The 22,743-nt window shown below is 39.0% G+C and overlaps 1 protein-coding gene and 1 long non-coding RNA gene across 5 annotated transcripts in view; one reads left to right on the forward strand and one right to left on the reverse strand.

Moving 5' to 3' along the window:
* The window catches only part of INIP (INTS3 and NABP interacting protein), a 46,377-nt gene extending 41,650 nt beyond the window's left edge, over positions 1–4,727 (reverse strand). Inside the window, exons 1-3 of one of the 4 annotated variants that reach the window (XM_069085336.1) lie at positions 4,542–4,722; positions 1,371–1,455; positions 153–222 (exon numbers count right to left, since the gene is read on the reverse strand). Coding sequence is in view for 1 of the 4 variants with exons in the window: in XM_069085333.1 (XP_068941434.1) it covers positions 1,371–1,395 (25 nt within the window). In the remaining 3 variants the exon portion in view is untranslated. Of the gene's footprint in view, positions 1–152; positions 223–1,370; positions 1,456–4,541 lie in introns of all 4 variants that reach the window. The other 3 variants (XM_069085335.1, XM_069085333.1, XM_069085334.1) reach the window with 3 other exon arrangements.
* A 199-nt stretch (positions 4,728–4,926) lies between these two features.
* On the forward strand, positions 4,927–8,647 carry LOC138158963 (uncharacterized). The gene is made up of 3 exons (XR_011167773.1): positions 4,927–5,383; positions 6,025–6,191; positions 8,262–8,647. It is a non-coding gene; the product is annotated as an uncharacterized lncRNA (long non-coding RNA).
* The last annotated feature ends 14,096 nt before the right edge of the window (positions 8,648–22,743 follow it).

Raw genomic sequence — 22,743 nt, forward strand, 5'->3', positions numbered from 1 at the left:
ATATCAAAAAGGAAACAAAGCTTCAGCCTACACCAAATAAATCCTGACTTTCATATTAACAGAATAATGATGTCCATATTTTTGGTCCCAAATATCACTATTACCAGGCCCAAAGGTTCCAGAAGGAAAAGGAGCAGGAGAGAAAGTTTTACCTTATACCTGCTCCTTTTCTCTCCTCTATGCCCATTATCTTGTAGCTGGCTCTTGGACCGGATATCTAGTCTAGGAGAAGCAAAGAGGAGAAGGTTTGGGAATAAAAGGTGAACAAATTCAAGGATAAATTAATCCCTATCCTCTCACCCTCCTTTCCCAATCTCCCTGTATTATTTCACTGGGGTTCCTTTGTCTATCAAAACACAAAAATCGAGAATTTGTACCCTAACATTAAAGTATCGGTTCAGGAAGTTGAAATATCCCCAAATTGCATGATGACAAAGGAAACAAATTATAAAGAATACTTATTAAATTAAAAGCTAAAGGGTTACAATAGGGACATGAACAATATATGAAGTGGCAATCAATAATTTAAGTGAGTGGTTCAACTAATTCATGAAATTGCAAACTAAAATTTAAAATGGCAGAAAATTTTGTTTTGTTTTTCAGATTAAAGCCTAAATTCTAAAAATAAAAAATGCACTGAGAAATTATTACAATCATAAACCTATATTTATTTCCCCCTTACCCTTCAAATCCAGATATCTACTTTCCTTTTAAAATAATAAATGGGGAAGGAGGAGAAAGGGAGGAGGAAAGATTAGCCATCAAAATTGCAAGTAGTAATTTATTTCTAGGAATTCTTTTCACTTAGATTATTTCCATTTTAGAATATATTTTCTTGAAAGCAGGTAACATGTCTACTTGATTCAATCGGTCAATAGTTACCCAATAAGCATTTATCAAGTGCCTACTATGTTCTAGGCACTGTGCCAAGTACTAGGGATTCAAAGAAAGATAAAAAAAAAAAAAGCAAAACCAAAAACAATAAACCAGGACCATGCACGTGTGGGAGTTTAAAGATTATGTAATAATACTAAGGATCTGGATGCTGCCTAATAACAAATATCTTCTTTTAACAATGGAAAGAGTGCTGGGTTTGCAAACAGAGGACCTGGGTTCAAATCCTATCTCTGCTATGGACTTAATATTTATAAAGTTAACATTTTTAGCCCATAGGTGAAAGTGGGAATTGACAATGCTGAATAAAATGCCACAATATATAAGGGGCCTGGTATAATATAAAATCAGTTTTAAATGTAAAGTTTTGCTTCACCATGCCTTTTTTCATCTTGGACTACAGAGGTAATTCTAAGTTCCTTTCCCCTTACTCATATATATATATACACATAGATACAGATTCAAATATGAATTACCTTGTCCAGGAGGATTTGTTGCCATGCTCCTATTTGCTGTTTAATTATCTTCAATAGCAATTAAGGCAGTTTGGTTTAGAATGACCTGCAAACAAATATATAATAAGTCACACTTCAGCAACCAAAGGCATCATGTCTGCTTCCCTTTCTTTGTCTACATTTAAATGACCACTGATATTTTAACCTCTTCCAACAATAGCAGTTATGTGAGCTAGTGTTTTGGGTTCCGGTTTTTTTAGACACATCTCCTTGACATCCTGTCTGACAAAGCTTACATTCATTCACCCAAATTTTTCACTGACTTTACAAAGTAAAATAATTGCTCATCTAAGCAGCTATAAGTGTTTTATCATTTGGCATTTACTTATATCCTTTCACCTTGAAGATCAGCTAGTAAGTATTGTACTACTATATATTCTAAATTGACAATTACTCTAATTAAATTAAGGGGGATTGGGGAAGGCTTCCAGTAGGACATGGGATTTTAGTTGGGATATAAAGGAAGCAAGGGAAATCAGCAGTTAAGAGTGAAGGAGGTTTGATCCAGCAATACCACTCCTAGGGTTATATCCCAAAGAGATCATAGAAATGGGAGAAAGACCCATATGTACAAAAATGTTTATAGCAGCTCTTTTTGTGGTAGCAAAGAATTGGAAATTAAGGGGGTGCCCATCAATTGGGGAAATGGCTGAACAAGTTGTGGTATATGCATGTTATGGAATACTATTGTGCTATAAGAAACGAGGAGCAGATGGTCTTCATATTTACCTGGAAAGGCTTAAAAGAACTGATGCTGAGTGAGAAGAATAGAACAGGAGAAATTTGTACACAATTACAGACACATGTGTGATGACCAACTTTGATAGACTGGACTCTTCTCAGCAATGCAGTGATATAAGTCAATCCCAAAAGACTCATGATGAAGAGAAATATGTGCATCCAGAGAAAGAACTAGAAAGAACTGAGTTTATATCCAGGTGGAAGCAAAATACCTGATCTTTTTCCTTCTCTTATTTGGTTTTATGTCCTCTTTACCATTTTTCATTCCAGCTGGTACAATCCATCCTTATAACTTGACTAATGTATAATGTGAAAGTATTTACAGATCCTATACTTGACTATAAGCCGCCATGGAGGGGAGGGGAGGGGGACAAAATGTGAAACTCAAGGAATTGTGGAATTGAATCCTGTAAACTAAAAGGAAACAAACAAATTAATTTAAAAAAAAAACAAAAAAATAAATAAATAAAATGGAAAAAAAAAAAGAGTGAAGGAGGGAGAGCATTTCAGGTATTCAGGAGCCAGAGGGAATGCCTGGAGGTGAGAAATTTGCTTGTGGAACAGTGAGGAGTCCAGTGTCACTGGATCCAAGAGGACTGAGTAAGGTGCAAGAAGAAGGAGAGGGCTAGGTTAGAAGGGTTTTTAAAGGCAAATAGAGCATTTTGGGTTTGCACCTGGGGGCAATAAGGAAGCCATTGAAGTTTACAGAGTAGGAGGGTGACGTTTTCAGACATGTTATTTTAGGAAAATCATTTTAGTGACCAAGTGGTTGGAGTGTGGAGAGACTTAAGGCAGGCAGAGCCACCAGCAGGCTATTGTGGTAATCACAGCATGAGGTGGTAAAGGCCTGCACCAAGATGGCAGCAGAGGCAGAGAAGAGAAAGTTGAATTTGGGAGATATTGCCAAGGTGAAATCAACATGTCTTGGCAACAGCTTGGATAGGAGGAATGTGATATAGTGAGGAATCCAGGATGACTTCTAGGTTGTGAGTCTGGTATTGTCCTCTATAGTAATAAAAAATTTTAAGAGTGGAGGAAAATTTAGTGAAAAAAATAATGGGTCTGGTTTCAAACATGTTAAGTTTAAGATGTCTACTGGACTTCCAGTTCTAAATGTCAGAAAGGCACTTGTGGATACAAGACTGGAGGTCAGCAGAGAGACTGAAGAAAGGTAGATTTGAGAACCATCAGCATAAAGATGGTAATTAAATCTATAGAAGCTGATGAGATCACCAAATGAAGTAGGAGAGGAAAAAAAGAGGACCCAGGACAGAACCTTGAGGGACACCTGCAATTAGAAGGCAGGATCTGAAGGAGGATCCAGCAAAGGAGACAGAGAAGGAGGGATCAGATAAGCAGGACAGAAAACCAGAAGAGAGTAGTGTCCCAAAAACCCTTAAAGAGAGAAAAGAGTGATCAATAGAGTCAAACCGCTGTAGAGGGGTCAAGAATGGGGACTGAAGAAAAGGCTATATAGGATTTGAGAACTAAGAGGTCATGAATAATTTTAATTATAAGTCTCATCATTTGGCATTTAATTACGTTCTTTACCTTGAACATCAGCTAGTAAGTTTACTGTGCTGTACTCTACATCAACAATTACCCATTTAAGCAGCTATAAGTCTCTTATCCTGTGGCGTTTTCTCCCCTTGAACATCAGCTAGCAACACAGTGTTGTACAATTTTGCACTCCCAATCCACAATTACTCATTTAAGAAGCTTAAAGTCTCATCACCTGTCATTTACTTATACCCTTCACCTTGGTAAGTGTGAAAACTATTTTGTACCCTAAACCATAAACTATAAATCAGTCATCAATCAAAATTCATTCATAAATTGGAGAGGATTAACTGTCCGTGGTGCTTCCTCCCGGGGTCCACCTAGTCACCCTTAAGACTACTCTCTTTTCTATATTCTATCAGCATTTGTGCAAGGTGGGAGAAAATTCAATTCAATTCGACAAGCACTTATCAGGCACTAAAGACGTGCCAGGCACAGTGCTGGACGGCCGGGTCACAAAGACAAGAAGTCAGAGTGTCTGCCCTCAAAGAGCTGACACTATAGGGGGCCGTACTTTCTTCTCCTCTCGTACCCTTCGGACAGGGACAGAGCCCGTCCAGGCTGCCAGCCTCTTCTCGCTCCTCACCAGGGGCACGGGTAGGAACGTTACACAAATAACGTGTTCCGCACTATAACTAGAGAAACGAAAATGAATGACAATGAATGAAGCTGTTTCCGGTTTTTCATTACTTCTTCGGGTCCCCTTTACTGCCTTACCTATTTTCCCCTCCCCCACCAACCCCTACCAGGAGCTGCTTTTTTCCCCCCAAAAGTTTGTGACAAATGACACCAACCCAAAGTTGGCGCAAACGGTGATAATTTCCTACTTACAAAGCGGCGCGCTGCGGGGCCTCGGAGCACCTGCCCTTTGGGAGGCAGATGTCGGAGGGTCTCGGGCTCTGCATCCGCCGGGCAGACCAGACCCTCAACGCCGTTCCTCACCTACTGTCCCTCAGCCCCGCCACTACCTCTGCTCTTCCGGCTCCGGACGGAAACCGTTCCCACTCTAAACGAGAACTGTCCCCTCCCTCGCCCCTTCCTTCCCGAACGAGAGGGGGACGCCGGGCCGCACGGAAACGAGTAAGGGCACGTATCACGTCATCACGCACGCACGTACGCACGCACGCGGAATTTTAAATGCAGCTTGCGCTCTTGTGGCCTCAGTTAACAGCAGGCAGGCCTTCCCTACATTTTGTTTTTGTAGACTTTGGTAGACTTAGTGAACTCTTTCGCGTCCGAGAATTCTAGAACTAAGACTGGGATGGTCCGGTCTGGGATACCTCAGAGGAGGAAGCTAGGACGGAGGCTGCAGCCGGCTCTGTGGGCCTCTTTTGTAGAGAAGTGCCAGAAGTAGCAGCTGGGGAACGCAGTAGATAGCGCGCGGGGCCAGAAATCTGGAATGATAATAACAGCTGACGCTTATATAGCATTATACATAGTGTTTACTATGTTAATTTAAAAATGCACATAAATTAATATTCAGTAATAATATATAATAAACATAGTGCCATATTTACTATATTAATATAACACTGTGCTAGGCACCCTGCTAAGTGCTTTACAAGTATTATTTAACCCTTGGAGTTGGATGCTATTATTATCTCCATTTTACAGACAAGGAAACTGAGGCAAACAGAGTTGAAGCGACTTGCCGGGCTCACACAGCTAATAAGGTGAATGAGGTCAATTTAAACTCAAGTCTTAACTCCAAGCCCAGACCTAAATAAAAATCCTGCCTCAAACACAGCAGTGTGACCTTGAGCAAGTGGCTTAACCTCTTCGTCTGTTTCCCATCTGCAAGATGGAGAAAGCTTGTGAGGATAAGAAGAGATTATTTGTGTAAACTGTTTTGCAAACCTTAAAGCACCATACAAATAGTAGCTATCAGCACAGCAATTGTGACAGATCTTGCTTGCTCTTGGGGGATTTGTGTTTGCCTTTTTCTCATTTGAGATAGTCTGCCAGGAGCTGCTTGACCTGTGGATTAAGTGTCCCAGCAAATCATACCTGAATTAGCCTGGGGTGCAGACCATCCTCACCTACCCCTCTTAAAATCAGTCTCTTGTTAGCTCCAGATTTCGTCCCAAGAGCAATGTACAGAATGAGACATGTTTTTGGTTTTTACAATGTTCATTGCTGTTGTATAAATTGTTCTCCTAGTTCTGCTTATTTCTTTCTTCCATCACTTTGTAAAAGTGGTCAAAATTGTTCATTTTTATGATATTGATGGTATAGTATAAATTGTCCTGGTTCTGCTCAATTCACTGAATCAGTTCATGTCCTTTTGAAATCCCTTTTTCCTTATTTCTTACAGCACAACAGTATTCCATGAAAATCATATTACATCTTACTCAGCTGTTCCTCAACTGAGGGACTTCCTCCTCTTGATTTCTAGCTTTGAAAACTGTAGGAACTCAACACAGTGACCATTCATGCTGAATACCAAGGATGAAACGTGCATTGATGAAACATTACAGAGAGGTAATGGTTTTAGAGTGTATAAGACATTTTTGTATACAGGCATTGAGAGAATTCATTTTACTTGACTCTGCATATTTGTTTGAATTTATGTTTTCAAGTGAGTGAGGGTAGGAGTAAGAGAAAAGAGATTTCAATATTTACATATGGGTAAGGGGTACTACAAATATGAAATACATGTCTGTATTACTGGTTTTACCTAAATATTTTACTTCATTACAAGAATCCTTTCACAAAGTGAGAATAATTGGTAAATGTTTATAATAGAAAAACAAAACATCAGTAAAAATATTTTTAAAAAGAACCCTTTTTTTTTACATGACCAATGTAGTAATTCGTTTTGCTTGACTGTGCATATTTGTTACAAAAATTTTGGTTTGGTTTTTTGTTTTGTTTTTGGAGGGGGGAAGTTAAAATAATAATAAAAATAATAGCTAGGATATATATAGTGCTTTAAGGTTTGCAGAGCACCTTACATAGATTATTTCATTTTATTCTCACAACTCAGGGAGATAGATGCTATTATTATTTCCATTTTACAAATGAGGAAACTGAGGCAGATAAGTGACTTTCCCAGGGTCACATAGCTAGTGTTAAGCACATATTAATGGGGGGGGGGGGGGGAGGGGGGATTAAAAAGGGGGGGGGGAATCAAACCTCAAACATCATCTGCTTAGAGGCTTTTCCTGACTACCCCTTCCCATTTCAGTTGCTAGTAACTTCCCTCCCCCCAAAAAAACCCTTATCTTTATTTTTTAATACTTATATATTAATGAAAAGAAATGCTAGGGAAGGTGGCCTAGCAGATCTAAAAGTGTATTATAAAGAAGCAATCATCAAAACTACTTGGTTTGAGTGGTGAATAATAGAGTGGTGAATCAGTGAAATAAACCACAAGGACACAGTAATCAATGTCTACAGTAATCTACTGTTTAATAAACCCAAAGACACCAGCTTCTGGAATAAGAACTCACAATTTGACAAAAACTGCTGGGAAAACCAAAAAGAATATGGCAGAAACTGGGCATAGACCAACATCTTACACCTTATACAAAAATAAAGTCCAAATGGATACAAAATTTAGATGTAAAAGCTGATACTATAAGCAAATCAAAAGAGCTCTTAGGTACCACATCACGGCTGTCAAATTGGCTAACATGACAAAACAGGAAAATTATGAATTCTGGAGAAGATGTGGGAAAATTGGAACACTAATGCATAGTTGGTGGAGTTGTGAACTGATCCAACCATTCTGGAGAGCAATTTGGAACTATGTCCAAAGGGCTATAAAAATGTGCATACCCTTTTACCCAGAAATACCACTTCTAGGGCTTTATCCCAAAGAGATCATAAAAATGGGAAGAGGACCCACATGTACAAAAATATTTATAGCAGCTCTTTTTGTGGTGACCAAGAACTGGAAATTGAGGGGATGCCCATCAATTGGGGAATGGCTGAACAAGTTGTGGTATATGAATGTAATGGAATACCATTGTGCTATAAGAAATGATGAGCAGCAGGCTAACTTCAGAAAAACCTGGAAAGGCTTTTATATGAACTTATTCTGAGTGAAGTGAGCAGAACCAGGAGAACATTGAACACAGTGACAGCCACATTGCATGAGGACTGACTATGGTAGACTTAGCTCTTCTCAACAATGCAAGGACCTAAAACAATTTCAAAGGACTCATGATGAAAAATGCCATCCACATACAGAGAAAGAAATATGGAGTCTGAATGCAGATTGAAGCATACTCTTTGCTCTCTTTTTTTGTTTTGTTTTTTCTTTCTCATGATTCCTCCCATTCATTCTATTCTTCTATACAACATGACTAATGTGAAAATATGTTTAATAAGAATGTATGTGTAGAGCCTATATCAGATTGTTGCATGCTGTCTTGGGGAGGGGAGAAGGGAAGGAGCAGGAGAAAATTTTAAACTTATGTAAATGAAATGTTGAAAACTAAATATACATAAATTAATTTTTTTTAATTTTATATGAGCATATCTTCTGATAGTGCAAATTCCTTGAGGGAAAAACTATTTAATTTCTGTCTTTATATCCATTCCCAGGGCCTAGTCCAGTGGCAATCCATCAGTAACCATGGGGCGACTAGGTGGCTCAGCGAATAGAGCACCAGCCCTGGAGTCAGGAGGACCTGAGTTCAAATCTGGATTCAGACGCTTGACACACTTACTAGCCGTGTGACCTTGGGCAAGTTGCTTAACCCAAATTGCCCTCCAAAAAAAGCAAAAAAAAAAAAAAACCAAATCAATCAGTAACCATTTATTAAGCTCCTGCTATTTGCTAGACACTGCTAGACACTGAGCATTGGGAATACAAAAACATAATACAAAGAACTTACAGTTTAAAAAATAAATGTATTTGTTTTTACATGAATTTATAGTGTATCTCCCACTACTTTCCTGGATTGAACCAAAAAACAAAAAAGAAAAGAAAAACAAAACCATTCTCATAAACATATATAGTTCATCAAAACAAATTCCCACACTGGCCATGTCCAAATATGTATTTGTAACAACAATGTCACTTGAAGTTGCTGTGGGGGGAGGGGGAGGGGTATAAAGCCAAGCACAAGCAGCTTTCCAAAGGACTGCTGCTGTGAACAGCTTTCAAGGTTCTGATTACACAGTATAGTAAACTCTATTTATTCAGTAACAAATCAGAGCAAAACATTCACAGAAAACAAAGTACAGCATTCAGAATGTTAGAACTTCATAACTTATCGCTAAAATGGCCACATAATTTCACCAAAGTGGTCACATAGTTTTAAGCAAAGTTCATTCATTTAGTCAATCACAAAGTCCTTAATTCAATCACAAAGTACAAAAATCAAAGGCCATCCATCCCTAGGTCACAAGTAAGTTACAATTTCATCAGTCAGCATTAAATACCCAAGGAGAGGTCTTTTCATCTTGACTTGAAGCAGGCTCTCAGCTTCCATGGTCCCAGCTCCTGCCCATATCTAACCAACTGCCACCTGAGTTCAAAGGCAGACAGCTCCCAGTTCCTTCTACAGTTCTCCGTGCAGTTCCTGTTCCACACTGAAACTCACTGTGTCCAGTCCGCCTCAAGTCCTTCACAGTTTCTGTTCCTGGGAAGAGAAAACTTAACAGAGCCACAACAATATCTACACACATCTGTAATAGTTATGGAATTTAAAGATCCCCCTGTATTGGCTTGGTTTTTAGATTGACTGTGTTAAAACCCAGAGCTTATGAATCCCACTTGTGGGATGGACTTGTTGATGTGAAAAGAGAGGGCTGAACTGGGAGGAGCTGGTGACATAAATTTAGAGAGACACAAGCAAAGAGAGAGGCAGAAGAACTTTTTTTTTTTGGAAGCTGCATCTTGGAGGCAGAGAGAGACTGAGAGGATTGCTGAGGGCCAGTTTGAATTGCCCAGGACTTTTGAGAGCTGCTACCCAGACCTGCCAAGGACTGAGGAGGCATGGCTGTTATACTGGTACTTTGTCTGTTTTGATGTTGTTTTGCCAGATTTGTTCACTGGTGAAAGAAAGTCCTGTTGTTGCAGAGGTTCTGGAATCTTGCTGTTGGTTCAGAGCTCCTGAGACTGTTCTGCAGACAGAGAGTGAATTCTGTCCACTGGTGATGGATGGTGCTGTTGTTGCAGAGGTTCAGTAACCTTGCTGTTGGTTCAGAAGCCCTGAAGAAGGATTTTCTTGTTGTATGTTTACAAAAATCCTGGAAGAGGGTTTTGCTAATGTTTTGAGGGGTCTTAGGACTGTTCTGCAGACAGAGAATGAATGAATGAAGACACTGGCAATGTATCTTGTGGCCTTGCTAAGCTTTGTATCCCCAGGAACAAAGATTGCTGAGAACTTGCCTTGGGTCAAGATGAAGAAAAGACCTCTCTTTGGGTATTAAATGCTGTGCTTAAGCTTGTTGTAACTCTGGGGTTGATTCAATTGTGATCCAAGGGTGGGGAACTTTTGAATTTTTTGTGCTCTGTGATTGAACAAATGATTGGAAACTAATCTCCATTTGAGAAGAGGGGCTTTGTGTTTGACTAAATGAATTATAATGTCCAGGAGTGGAGTAGTACTTGGAGATTATTGAATTATACTTGGTGAGTGCTGTATTTTGAATGATGCTATATTTTGATTTTCTCTGTTCTTAATTTTTCACTGAATAAAATGGAGAGCACCTATGCTAGTATTTAGAACCTTGGGAAGTTGCCTTTGCTTGGCATTACAAAATCAAGCTTAGCATAATTATAACAATATTCACACACATGGTCAGCACTATCATCTCAATTCACTTTCTGCCTGTGAAATCAACTTAGACCCAAAACAGAAAAAGTACCGACACCACAGTCATGGATCTTCTGGCAGCTCCAGCTGGCGCTCAGAAGTCTTTGTTATCTCTGACTGGTTCTTGGAAACTCTCAGTAGGAGATTGGCTTGCTCTCAGAAGAAGCTTCACCACCACAAGTTCTGTTTTCAAAATCAAAATCACTTTCTCCAGCCTGGGCTTCTCCTCATCCTCCAGTGGCTTACTCCAAGAAGTTCTGTCTCAGTTCTCATTTTAGTCTTCCATCCAGCAGTAGCAGCCCAACCTTCAGATGCTTGCTGAGAGAAATTCTGGCCTCTCTCAGCTTGGGCTTTTCCTTATATAAGGTATTAGCTCCTCCCTGTTTTACCCTTTCCTGTTACAACAGGAAGTTACTCCCACTATGGAATTCACAAATTCTGGATTGTAATACTTGATACAATCACACTTGAAAAAAGGTGATAAGTGCTTGCCAATACAAGGGGCTCTTCAAATTACATTACTGTTACAGGGTGTAAGACCAATAACATCAGCATACATGAGGGCTGCTAGCACAGATTCTTTTATCTGCTTTTCTAAAGGAAAAACAATGCGGGATGGGGAGGGGGTGGCACAGAGTCAAGATGGCGGAGTAGAAGCAGGACCTCCCTGTGGCTCTGCTTGCACCTTCCCCAATCCATGTAAAACAGGGACTCTAAACAAACTTTGGAGCTGCAGAACCCACAAAATGACACAGAGAAGCTAACCTCCTGCTGAGGAGAGCCTGGCAGGTGGGCAGGAATTGGCCAGCGCAGTGCTCTGGGAGCCAAGCCCAGCCCCACGCTGAGGCTTTGGCCATAGGATGGCCCTGACTAGCCTCCGGATGGAGGGACATCAGATCAGCAGCAGCTGTGGCCATTTCCAGAATTATCAACACACAGATGCGAAGGACAAAGTGAGAGGTCAGTGCAGTCTGGACTTTGGTACCCAATAAATGGGAGTGCCTGGCTTTTGCCCTGGGGGTGAGAAGCCGCTGAGTTGCCACAGCCAGCCAGCACCACATGGCAGCTTCAGCTCCTGGCCTGCAGAGTATAGGGGTCCAAGCACCAGTCTGAGGGGTAATCGCTCTTGCTTTAACCTGCTTGGATCTGGATTGCAGTCTAGGGTGGAGGACCTGGGGTTCATTGCCAGCTTGCCAGAGCATGTGGATGCCTCAGGGAGGGCACCCATCTAATATTTCCAGCAGCTCAGAAAACCCCAGCTTTGGGGACGAAAGCTCCCCTGTCTGGTGGCAGACTCCTACTGTGGCAAAAAGCCCAGGGGTCAAGTGACTGAGGGGTGACATGACCAAGCAAAGGAAACAAAGCAGACAAGATTCCAACATTAGACTCCTATTTTGGGGACAAAAAGGAGCAAAGCATGGAACAGGAGGAAGAGAGTGAAGTCAGAACTCCTGCACCAAAAGCTTCAAAGGAAAATACGAGCTGGTTACAGGCCATAGAGGGCCTTAAGAAGCAGATAAGAGAAGTGGAGGAAAAATTGGAAAGAGAAACAAGAATGCTGCAAGAAAATTATGAAATGAGAGTCAACAGCCTGACTGAGGAAAATCACAACTTAAAAAACAGACTAACTCAAATGGCAAAAGAGGCTCAAAAAGGCAATTAGGAGAAGAATGCCTTTAAAAGCTGAATTTGCCACATGGAAAAAGAATATCAAAAGCTCACTGAGGAGAATTGTTGCTTCAGAATTAGACTGGAGCAAATGGAAGCTAATGACTTTATGAGAAATCAAGATGCTGTTAAACAGATACAAACAAATGAAAAAATAGAAGGCAATGTGAAATATCTCATGGGAAAGACCACTGACCTGGAAAATAGATCCACGAGACATAATTTAAAAAGTATTGGACTACCTGAAAGCCATGATCAAAGGAAGAACCTAGAAATCATCCCCCAGGAAGTTTTCAAAGAAAACTGCCCTGATGTTTTAGAACCAGGAGGCAAAATAGAGCTTGAAAGAATCCACTGAAGACCTCCTGAAAAAGATCCCCAAAAGAAAACTCCTAGGAATATTATAGCCAGGTTCTGGAATTCCAAGATCAAGGAGAGAATATTACAAGCAGCCAGGGAGAAACAATTTGAATATTGTGGAAACACAATCAGGATAACCCAGGATCTGGCAGCTTCTACACTGAGGGATCAAAGGGCTTGGAATATGATATTCCAGAGGTCAAAGGAGCTGGGATTAAAACAAAGAATCATCTACCCAGCAAAACCGAGTATCCTGTTTCAGGGAAAAATATGGTCATTCAGTGGAATAGAGGACTTTCAAGCATTCTTGTTGAAAAAACCAGAGATGAATAGAAAATTTGACATTCAGATACAAGAAGCAAGAGAAGCATGAGAAGCTAAACAGGGAAAAGAAATCATAAGGAACTTATCAAAGTTGAACTATTAACATTCCTGGAAAAACAATAATTGTATATTATGAAACTTTTCTCAGTAGTTGAAGGGAATATAAATATATATATACACATATATATATACACACGTATATATATATGTCTATATATGAGGGTATATGGGCACAGGAATACATATGTGAATGTGTGTATGTTTACAGGTATACATAGATAGAGGGCACAGGACCAATTTAACAGGAAGGGATGGTATTTAAAAGGTGAAATTTAGAGGTTAGAGAGGAATATAATGAGAGAAGAGGGGGACAGACAGAATGGGGTAAACTATCTCATATAGAAGAGGCAAGGGAAAATGGTTACAATAGAGGGGAAGAATAGGAAGGCAAAAGGGAATGGGTCGACCTTATTCCCATTGAATTTGGCTCAGGGAGGGAATGAAATACACACTAAATAGGGTATCTCACCCTCCAGGAGAGTAGGGGGAAGGGAATGAGCGGGGGTATTATGGAAGGGAGGACAGGCTGAGGGGGAGGGAAGTTGGAAGCACCCACTTTTGAAAAGGGACGAGATCAAAGTAGAGAACAGAACAAGTGAGAGGTGGGATAGGAGGGAGGGAAATATAGTCAGTCTTTTAAAATATATCTACTATGTTACTGTTTTGCATTAGCCACACATGTACAACCTATACTGAACTGCTTATCTTCCTAGTGTATATATATATATATATACACATATATACATATATATACACTATTATTAATACTATTTTACATGTAATTGGGAAATAAGATACACAGGCACTGGGGCTTAGAGATCCACTGGAAAAGTTAAAAGGGGTATGGGAGAAAATATGGGAGAGAGCAGATTGGAGGAGGGGATATCCTGTGGGACTGCTATTTTGGGGTGGAGGGTAGTGTAAATGGGGAGAAAATTTGTAACTCAAAATCTGGCGGAAACGAAAGAGGTAAATCAGAAGTTAATAAAGCATTTGAAAAATAAAAAATAAAGAAAAACAACTCAAAGGTCTGCTAGGTGGCGTAGTGAATAGAGCACCAGCCCTGGAGTCAGGAGGCCCTGAGTTCAAATCTGGCCTCAGACACAACACTTAACAATCCATGTGACCTTGGGCAAGTCACTTAACCCCAATTGCCCTGCTTTCTCCCCTCCAAAAAAAGCAAAAAAAAAAAACCCCACAACAACTCAAAAGGGGTCAACAATCTTACTTTAATTAAATATATATATATATATATATATATATATATATAATTTACTTAGTTCAGTGGAAAAACTCAGTACCCTGAACTTCAGAGAAAATGTAAACAAAAATAATAGCATAAAGACCAACAGACAGGTCTTCTAACTGTCTGACCAAATAATACATCACAGATCAAAGGACAGATTCAACTATCTGACCATTACATATGTACATAGTTACCAGAGAGAAAAGCTCCAACATTTGGGTTTTCAAAGGTAGGGGGGGCTCCTTAACAGCTATCCAAAGTTTCATCTGTCTATATCACATGAACACTCTTCCCATGAGCCCCAAAGCAAAATGCTAACCGCAGAATATATATATATATATATATATATATATATATATATATATATACTTTTTCAGGGTCAGAGGGCATCACAACCCTCATGACCTAGGCTCATGTGACTCAAACTCATGTGACTTAGGCTTCTATGTGACTTAAGCAGGTCACATGGGCCTATTAATGGATGGGAAAGATCTTCCCATTAAGTAAAAGATAAATTAACAATACAGTATTTCTCTTTGCATTTTTAAGTTGATCACTTCTCTTGCCTGAGGTGAATAATAGGTTTCATTTTTAGTTTTCTGGGCTCAGTTTTATCTTTGCATTTATTAGAGTTCTAAAATCTTTCCAAAAAAGTTTTTTGGTACATTATTGTTGTATAAATTTTTTCTAGTTCTGCTACCTTCAGTCTGCATCAGCTCATAGAGGTCCTTCCAGTTTTCTCTGAAACTCTATTTTGTCATTTCTTATAGCACAATAGTATTTCATTACATCCCTATGTCAAATTTATTTAGTCATTCCCAATAGGATGACAGAGGGACTTACATTCTTTTTTTTTTTCATTTTTCAAATGCTTTATTAACTTCTGATTTACATCATTCATTTCCGCTAGATTTTGAGTTACAAATTTTCTCCCCATTTTTCCCCTACCCATCACCCCAAAATAGCAGTCCCACAGGATATCCCCTCCTCCAAATTGCTTTCTCCCATATCTTCTCCCATGCCCCCTTCAACTTTTCCAGTAGGGCATGGTGGATCTCTATGCCCCAGTGCCTGTATATCTTATTTCCCAATTATATGTAAAATAGTATTAATAATAATAATATTTTTTTTAAACATTTGATTTTAAAACTTTGAATTCCAGATTCATTTCCTTCCTCCCTTGTCACCCACCCTTACTGGGAAGATAAGCAGTTTAGCATAGGTTGTACATGTGTAGCTAATGCAAAACATTGACATAGTAGATATATTGTAAAAGACTGACTTTATTCCCCCCCCCCATCCCACCTCCCACTTGTTCTATTCTCTGCTTTGATCCAGTCCCTTTTCAAAATTGGGTGCTTCCAACTTCCCTCCCCCCAGCCTGCCCTCCTTTCCATCATCCCCTCTCTCACTCTCTTCCCCCCTACTCTCCTGTAGGGTGAGATACGCTATTTAGTATTTCAATCCCTCCCTGAGCCAAATTCAATGAGAATAAGGTTGACCCATTCCCTTTTGCCTTCCTATTCTTCCCCTCCATTGTAACCATTTTCCCTTGCCTCTTCTATATGAGATAGTTTACCTCATTCTGTCTCTCCCCATCTCCTCTCATTATATTCCTCTCTAACCTCTAAATTTCACCTAAGTACCATCCCTTCCTGTTAAATTGGTCCTGTGCCCTCTATCTATGTATACCTGTAAACATATATACACACATTCACATATGTATTCATACACCTGTATACCCTCCTGTATAGACATATATATATATGTATATATTCTCCTCAACTATATTCATACTGAGAAAAGTTTCATAAGTTACAATTATTGTTTTTCCATGTAGGAATGTTAATAGTTCAACTTTGATAAGTTCCTTATGATTTCTTTTCCCTGTTTAGCTTCTCATGCTTCTCTTGCTTCTTGTATCTGAATGTCAAATTTTCTATTCGTCTGGTTTTTTTTCAGCAAGAATGTTTGAAAGTCCTCTATTCCACTGAATGACCATATTTTCCCCTGAAACCGGATACTCAGTTTTGTTGGATAGGTGATTCTTTGTTTTAATCCCAGTTCCTTTGCCCTCTAGAATATCATATTCCAAGCCCTTCAATCCCTCAGTGTAGAAGCTGCCAGATCCTGGGTTTTCCTGATTATGTTTCCACAATATTCAAATTGTTTCTCCCTGGCTGCTTGTAATATTCTCTCCTTGATCTGGGAATTCCAGAACCTGGCTGTAATATTCCTAGGAGTTTTCTTTTTGGGATTTTTTTCAGGAGGTGATCGGTGGGTTCTTTCAAGCTCTATTTTGCCCTCTGGTTCTAAAACATCAGGGCACTTTTCCTTGAGAATTTCTTGGAGGATAATTTCTAGGTTCTTTTTTTGATCATAGCTTTCAGGTAGTTCAATAATTTTAAATATCTCTCCTGGATCTATTTTTCAGGTCAGTGGTTTTTCCAATGAGATATTTCACATTGCCTTCTCTTTTTTCATTTGTTTGGATCTGTTTAATAGTATCTTGATTTCTCCTAAAGTCACTAATTTCCATTTGCTCCAATCTAATTCTGAAGAAGTTATTCTCCTCAGTGAGCTTTTGAGATTCTTTTTCCAGCTGGCAAATTCGGCTTTTTAAGGCATTCTTCTCCTAATTGCCTTTTTGAGCCTCTTTTGCCATTTGAGTTAGTCTATTTTTAAGGTTTGATTTTCCTCAGTCAGGCTGTTGACTCTCATTTTGTAATTTTCTTGCAGTGTTCTCATTTTTCTTCCCAATTTTTCCTCCACTTCTCTTATCTGCTTCTTAAAGTCCTCTATGGCCTGTAACCAGCTCATATTTTCCTTTGAAGGTTTTGGTGCAGGAGTTCTGACTTCACTATCTTCCTCCTGTTCCATGCTTTGATCCTTTTTGTCCCCAAAATAGGAGTCTAATGTTGGATTCTTCTGTTTGTTTTGCTTCCTTTGCCTGGTCATATTTCCACTCAGTCACTTGACCCCTGGGCTTTGTGCCACAATAGGACTCTGCCACCAGACATGGTAGCTTTGTTCCAAACACTGGGGTTTTCTCAGCTGCCAGAGGTATTAGTTGAGTGCCCTCTCTGAAGCCTCCACACACTCTGGCAAGCTGGTCACACACCCCAGGACCTCCACCCTAGACCGCAATCCAGATCTACTAATCCAGTATATCTGGCCACTGGACCCAGATAACTCTTGAAGAGAAAGTGAGGCTGGTGACTCTTCACAGCCCTCCCTCACTCAAATCCAATTCAGTTGCAAGCCATGGCATCATCTTCCTGATGTTAAGGTCCTCTTCAAGATCGAAGGACAATCCACACAGCTACCATCTGGTAATGGTACTGAATGAATTTAGACTAAGTTTTATATATGCCCTTGCAATAAATGAGGAGAGAAGAATTGTTCCAACTGTTCATTGGTGGGATCAGAGATGTTTGAGTTCAGGCATTGGCCAAGGAAAGTAGAAAGGGAAGACCAGGCAAAGTAGGAGGGCAACAAACTGAATTTCCCATTAAAATGGAAATATAAGAGTTATTTTGTAAATAAAATTGGACATAAAGAAAAACAGGGGACATAAAAGAAGCTGGATTCAATGGGGAGCACAAAATAAAGCAATCAATCAATCAACAAGCATTTATTAAACCTCCATTATAATGCTGGGTACTAGGGGGAATAAAAAAAAACAAGTCAACAGAAGACAACTGAAATTGGACTGTCTTATGCAGTTAGTCTGATTACATGCAGATAGTTTAAAATCACAGATGTTCATAGCACGAAAAATGCAACTGTTTGAGTTACAGATGGAAAGTTACTTCTCTGTTGTGACACTTCATTCTAGGAACCCAGAACCATCACAATTAAGGATTTACTTTCTAAATACAAGAAGATCATAATATTGTGATAATGCACAATAAACTATGCAGTTACGGTCATAAATACTTGACTTAACCAATATTTGAAATTGTACATGCTCCACATTTTACCTTTTAATTAATTTATTTTTAACATTCTTTTCTTTTTAAATTTTGAGTTCCAGATTCTCTCTCTCCCTTCCACACCCACTGAAAAGGCATGATGATATAAATTATACATGTGAAATCATGCAAAAGATATTTCTATATTAGCCATATTTTTAAAAAGCAAGAAAAATAAAGTGAGAAAATTATACTTCAGTTTGCACTTGGAGTTCATCAGTTCTCTCTCTTTTCATGAGTCCTTTGGAATTGTCTTGTGTCATTTTATTGATCAGAGTAGCTAAGTCTTTCAGTTAATCATCATTACACCATTGCTGCTACTATACACAATGATCTCCCAGTTCTTGTCATTTCATTTTGCATCAGTTCATACAGTTCTTGCCATGTTTTTCTTAAAGCAGCCTCCTCATTACTTTGTACATTTCTTCTATGGTACCTTTTGGCATAATGTAGTTTCCCTGATTATCTCTTTGAATTAGATTTATTTTTGCTTTTGCTTTGTCTGAGATCATGATTGCTACCCTTCAGTTGAAGCATATTAAAATCTGCTCCAGTTCTTTATTTTAACTCTGTATCTTTCTGTTTCAAGTGTGTCTCTTATAAACAACATATTGTTGGATTCTGGTTTCTAACCCTTTCTGCTACCTGCTACTCATTCCATTCCCATTCACAGTTACTGTCTATTTCCCTCTATACCATTGTCTTCTGTTTCTTCCTTTCTCTCTCTCTCTCTCTCTTTCCTGTCACTCTAAAAAAGTCTAGTTTGCATCTAATCACTGTCTCCCTTAATCTGTCCTCCCTTTTATCATCCCTTCTCTTTCTCTTATCCCCTTACCCTCCTATTTCCCCATTAGGTAAGATATATTTCTATATGTAATTGAGTGAATATACATATAGAGAATGAAGTCAAATTTATAAAAAATAAAATCCAATTGAAAAAAGATCAAAGATATGACAGGTTTTCAGAAGAAGTCATCAAAACTATCTATAGCCATATGAAAAATACTCTAATTCACTATTGATTGGAGAAATGCAAATTAAAACAATATTGAGGTACTACCTCACACATATTAGATTGACTCATAGGAAAGAAAAGGTAAATGACAAATGTAGGAGGGGATTGAGGAAAATGAGACATTAACGTACTGTTCATGGAGTTGTGAACTGATTCAACTATTTTGTAGAGCAACTTGGAACTGTGCCTAAAGGGCTATAAAACCAGACCTCCATTTGACCTAGCAATACCACTACTAGGTCTGTATCCCAAAAGAGATTTAAAAAAAAAAGGAAAAGGACTTATATGTAAGGAAATAAAAAACTGTATAGAACTCTTAGGACTAAGACAAAATGAAAATAGAAAGAATCCACCAGTTGCCTCTGGAAAGAAACTCCAAAATGAAAATTCCCAAGAAAGTGAGAGTCCAAGTCCAAAGCTTCTGCTACTTTTAGAAAAGAAAAAAAATGCTCCAATTATCCAAAAAAGAAGTTCAAGTACCAAGGAACCACAATAAGGATTACTCATTATTTTGTAGCTGTCATTATAAAGAAGAAAGCTTGGAATATGCCATTCTAAAAGGCAAGAAATAAAAGTTCACAACCAAGGATAATGTGTTCTGCAAAACTTAGTACTATCCTATAGGGGAAATAGAACTTTAATGGAATGGAGCATTTCCAAGTATTCTTGATGAAAAGACTAGAACTGAATAGACATCTTAAAATGGAAATACAAATGCCAAGAGAAACATAGAAAGGCAAGCATATTTGTTTTATTGAAAGGGATGTGTGGAGATGAATTATTTACCTGTTTATAGAGGATAAGAAATAAATGTCCTCTCAGAATTCTAATATCTTTAAAGGTCATAGAAAAAGGTAAAAATGACAGAGGTAAAAAAAAAAACAACAGTAGTTTTACTCTGTTTTAATAGTCTTAGGAAAAGACAAAAATGGAAGGGACAAGTAATTCTATTGTGGAAGAAAGGAGGAAGAAGGAGGCTTCTGGGAGCCAATATGGCAGAGTAACCAGTAGATTGCTGTGTCTCTCCTATTTTCATCCCTGAACACCCATAAAATAGTACCCCAGAACAGACCCTGGAAAGACAGAGTGGAGCAGTCTTTTGGTCCGAGAGACTTAGAGGAACAGCAAAAAAGGTCCGTATCACTCAGGTAAAAGGGAAGTTCAGTCCAGGACAGGAGGCATTCCAGGAAGCTGTCAGCAGGCTCCACCTCAGCAAACCAGTAGGAGATCCTGAGCCCCAGAGCAGTGGAGCAGGCAAATACCACATGTGGAGTTACACCCCCCCCCCACACACACACACACACATGCCTTAGCACAGCCAGGGGAACCAGCAGGCTCTAACTCTGAGAACCACCACCAAGTAGCCCCATGCAGGTGTCCTCCAGCAGCAGACCTCCATGTGCTTCAACGTAGCCTTAGGAAACACAGAAAAACCCCACCAAGGCTCAGCACATGCCAGATACCACCAATAGGAGGCCAGCTGAGCACCAGTTAAGCTGCCAGACATCTACAGCCTCCAGCAGCCAGCACCTGGGATCCCAGGGTACAAAACTAGTGATCAGGTTCCTGGCCCCCAGCACAAAAAGTTTGGAACAGTGCCCCCTGTTCTCCAGCAGGAGCACTCAACTTTAAAAGCCAGGAAATAGGCAAACAAAATGAACAAGAAGCAGAAATGAACATTGACCATAGAGAGCTTTTATGGTGTCAGGGAAAATCAAAACACAAACTCAGGAGAAGATAACATTCTCAATATACTTACATCTGAAATCCCAAAGGGGAATGTGAATTGATCTCAAGCCCAAAAAATCTACATAAAGGACCTCAAGAAGGATTTTAAAAGTCAAATAAGAGAGGTAGAAAAAAGACTGGGCAAAGAAATGAGAGGAATGCAAAAGAGAGGCAACAGGTTGGAAAAGGAGGGACAAAATTGACTGAAGAAAACAATTCCTTAAAAAAATAAAATTGTTTAAATGGAAAAGGAGGTACAAAAGCTAAATGGAGAAAATAATTTCTTAAAAATTAGAATTGGGCAAATGGAAGCTATTAACTGTATAAGACATCAAAAATGACTCAAAGAAAATCAAAAGAATGAAAAAATAGAAGAAAATGTAAGATACCTCATTGAAAAAACCACTGACCTGGAAAATAGATCCAGTAGAGATAATTTAAAAATTATTGGACTACCTCAATGCCATGATAAACAAGGTGGGGCCTAGACATCATCTTTCAAACATTCATCAAGAAAAAACTGCCCCAATATTCTAGAACCAGAAGGCAAAATAGAAATTGAAAGAATCTACCAATCACCTCCTGAAAGAGATCCCAAAATGAAAACTGCCAGGAATATTATAGTCAAATTCCTGAGTTCCCAGGTCAAGGAGAAAATACTGCAAGCAGCCAGAAAGAAACAATTTAAGTGCGGTGGAGACATAGTCAGGATAATACAAGATTTAGCAGCTTCTATATTAAAAGATTGGAGGACTTGGAATATGATATTACAGAGGGCAAAGGAATTAGAATTTCAACCATGAGTCATCTACCCAGCAAAACTGACTATAATCCTTCAGGGGAAAAGATGGATATTCAATTAAATGGGGGACTTTCAATCATTCCTAATTAAAAAAAAAAACAGAACTAAGCAGAAAATTCAATCTTCAAATACAAGACTCAAGAAAAGCATAAAAAGGTAAGGAGGAAAGGGGAAAAAATGTTATTCAATAAGGTTAAATTGTTTACATCCCTACATAGGAAGATGATACTTCTAACTCTTGAGACTTGTATCTTTATTATGGCATTGAAGGGGTGTACATAGACAGAAGGTATGGGTATAAGTTGACTTTGATGTGATGATAAAAAAAAATTAAGGGGTGAAAAAAGGATTGTACTGGGAGGAATAGAAAAGAGGAGACAGAAAAGGATAAATCACATCACAGGAAGAGGTGCAAAGAGTTGAGGGAAAGAAGGGAAGGAGGCAAGCATTATTTGAACCTTACTCTCATTGGATTTGGTTCAAAGAGGGAACAACATACACACTCAATTGGGTATAGAAATCTATCTTACCCCATAGGAAGTAGGAGGGAAAAGGGGAAAGAAAAGGGAGGGGGACTGATAGAAAGGACATCATATTGAGAGAGGTGGCTGTCAGAAGCAAAATACTGGTGAGGAGGGAATGGGAGACAGGAGAAAGAAAAGCAAAAACGGGGGGAAATAGGATGGAGAGAAAGACACAGTTAGTTATCATAACGGTGAATGTAATGAACTCTCCCATAAAACAGAAGCAGACAGTGTGGATTAAAAACCATAATCTTACAATACGTTGTTTATAAGAAACACATTTGAAACAGAGAGATAAACACAGAGTGAAGGTAAAAGGCTGGAATGGAATAGATTATGCTTTAGCTGAAGTGAAAAAAAAAGCAGGGGTAGCAGTCCTGATGTCAGACAAAGCAAAAGCAAAAATAGATCTAATTAAAGGAGATAAGGAAGGAAACTACATCCTGCTAAAAGGTACCATAGACAATAAAGTAATATCAATACTAAACATATATGCACCAAGTGGTATAGCAACCAAATTCTTAGAGGAGAAGTTAAATGAGTTGCAGGAATAAATAGA

Source organism: Petaurus breviceps, unplaced genomic scaffold (genome assembly GCF_028583685.1).
Source record: "Petaurus breviceps papuanus isolate PSGF00001 unplaced genomic scaffold, PetGlider_PUasm1.0 175, whole genome shotgun sequence".
Classification (NCBI taxonomy): Eukaryota; Metazoa; Chordata; class Mammalia; order Diprotodontia; family Petauridae; genus Petaurus; species Petaurus breviceps.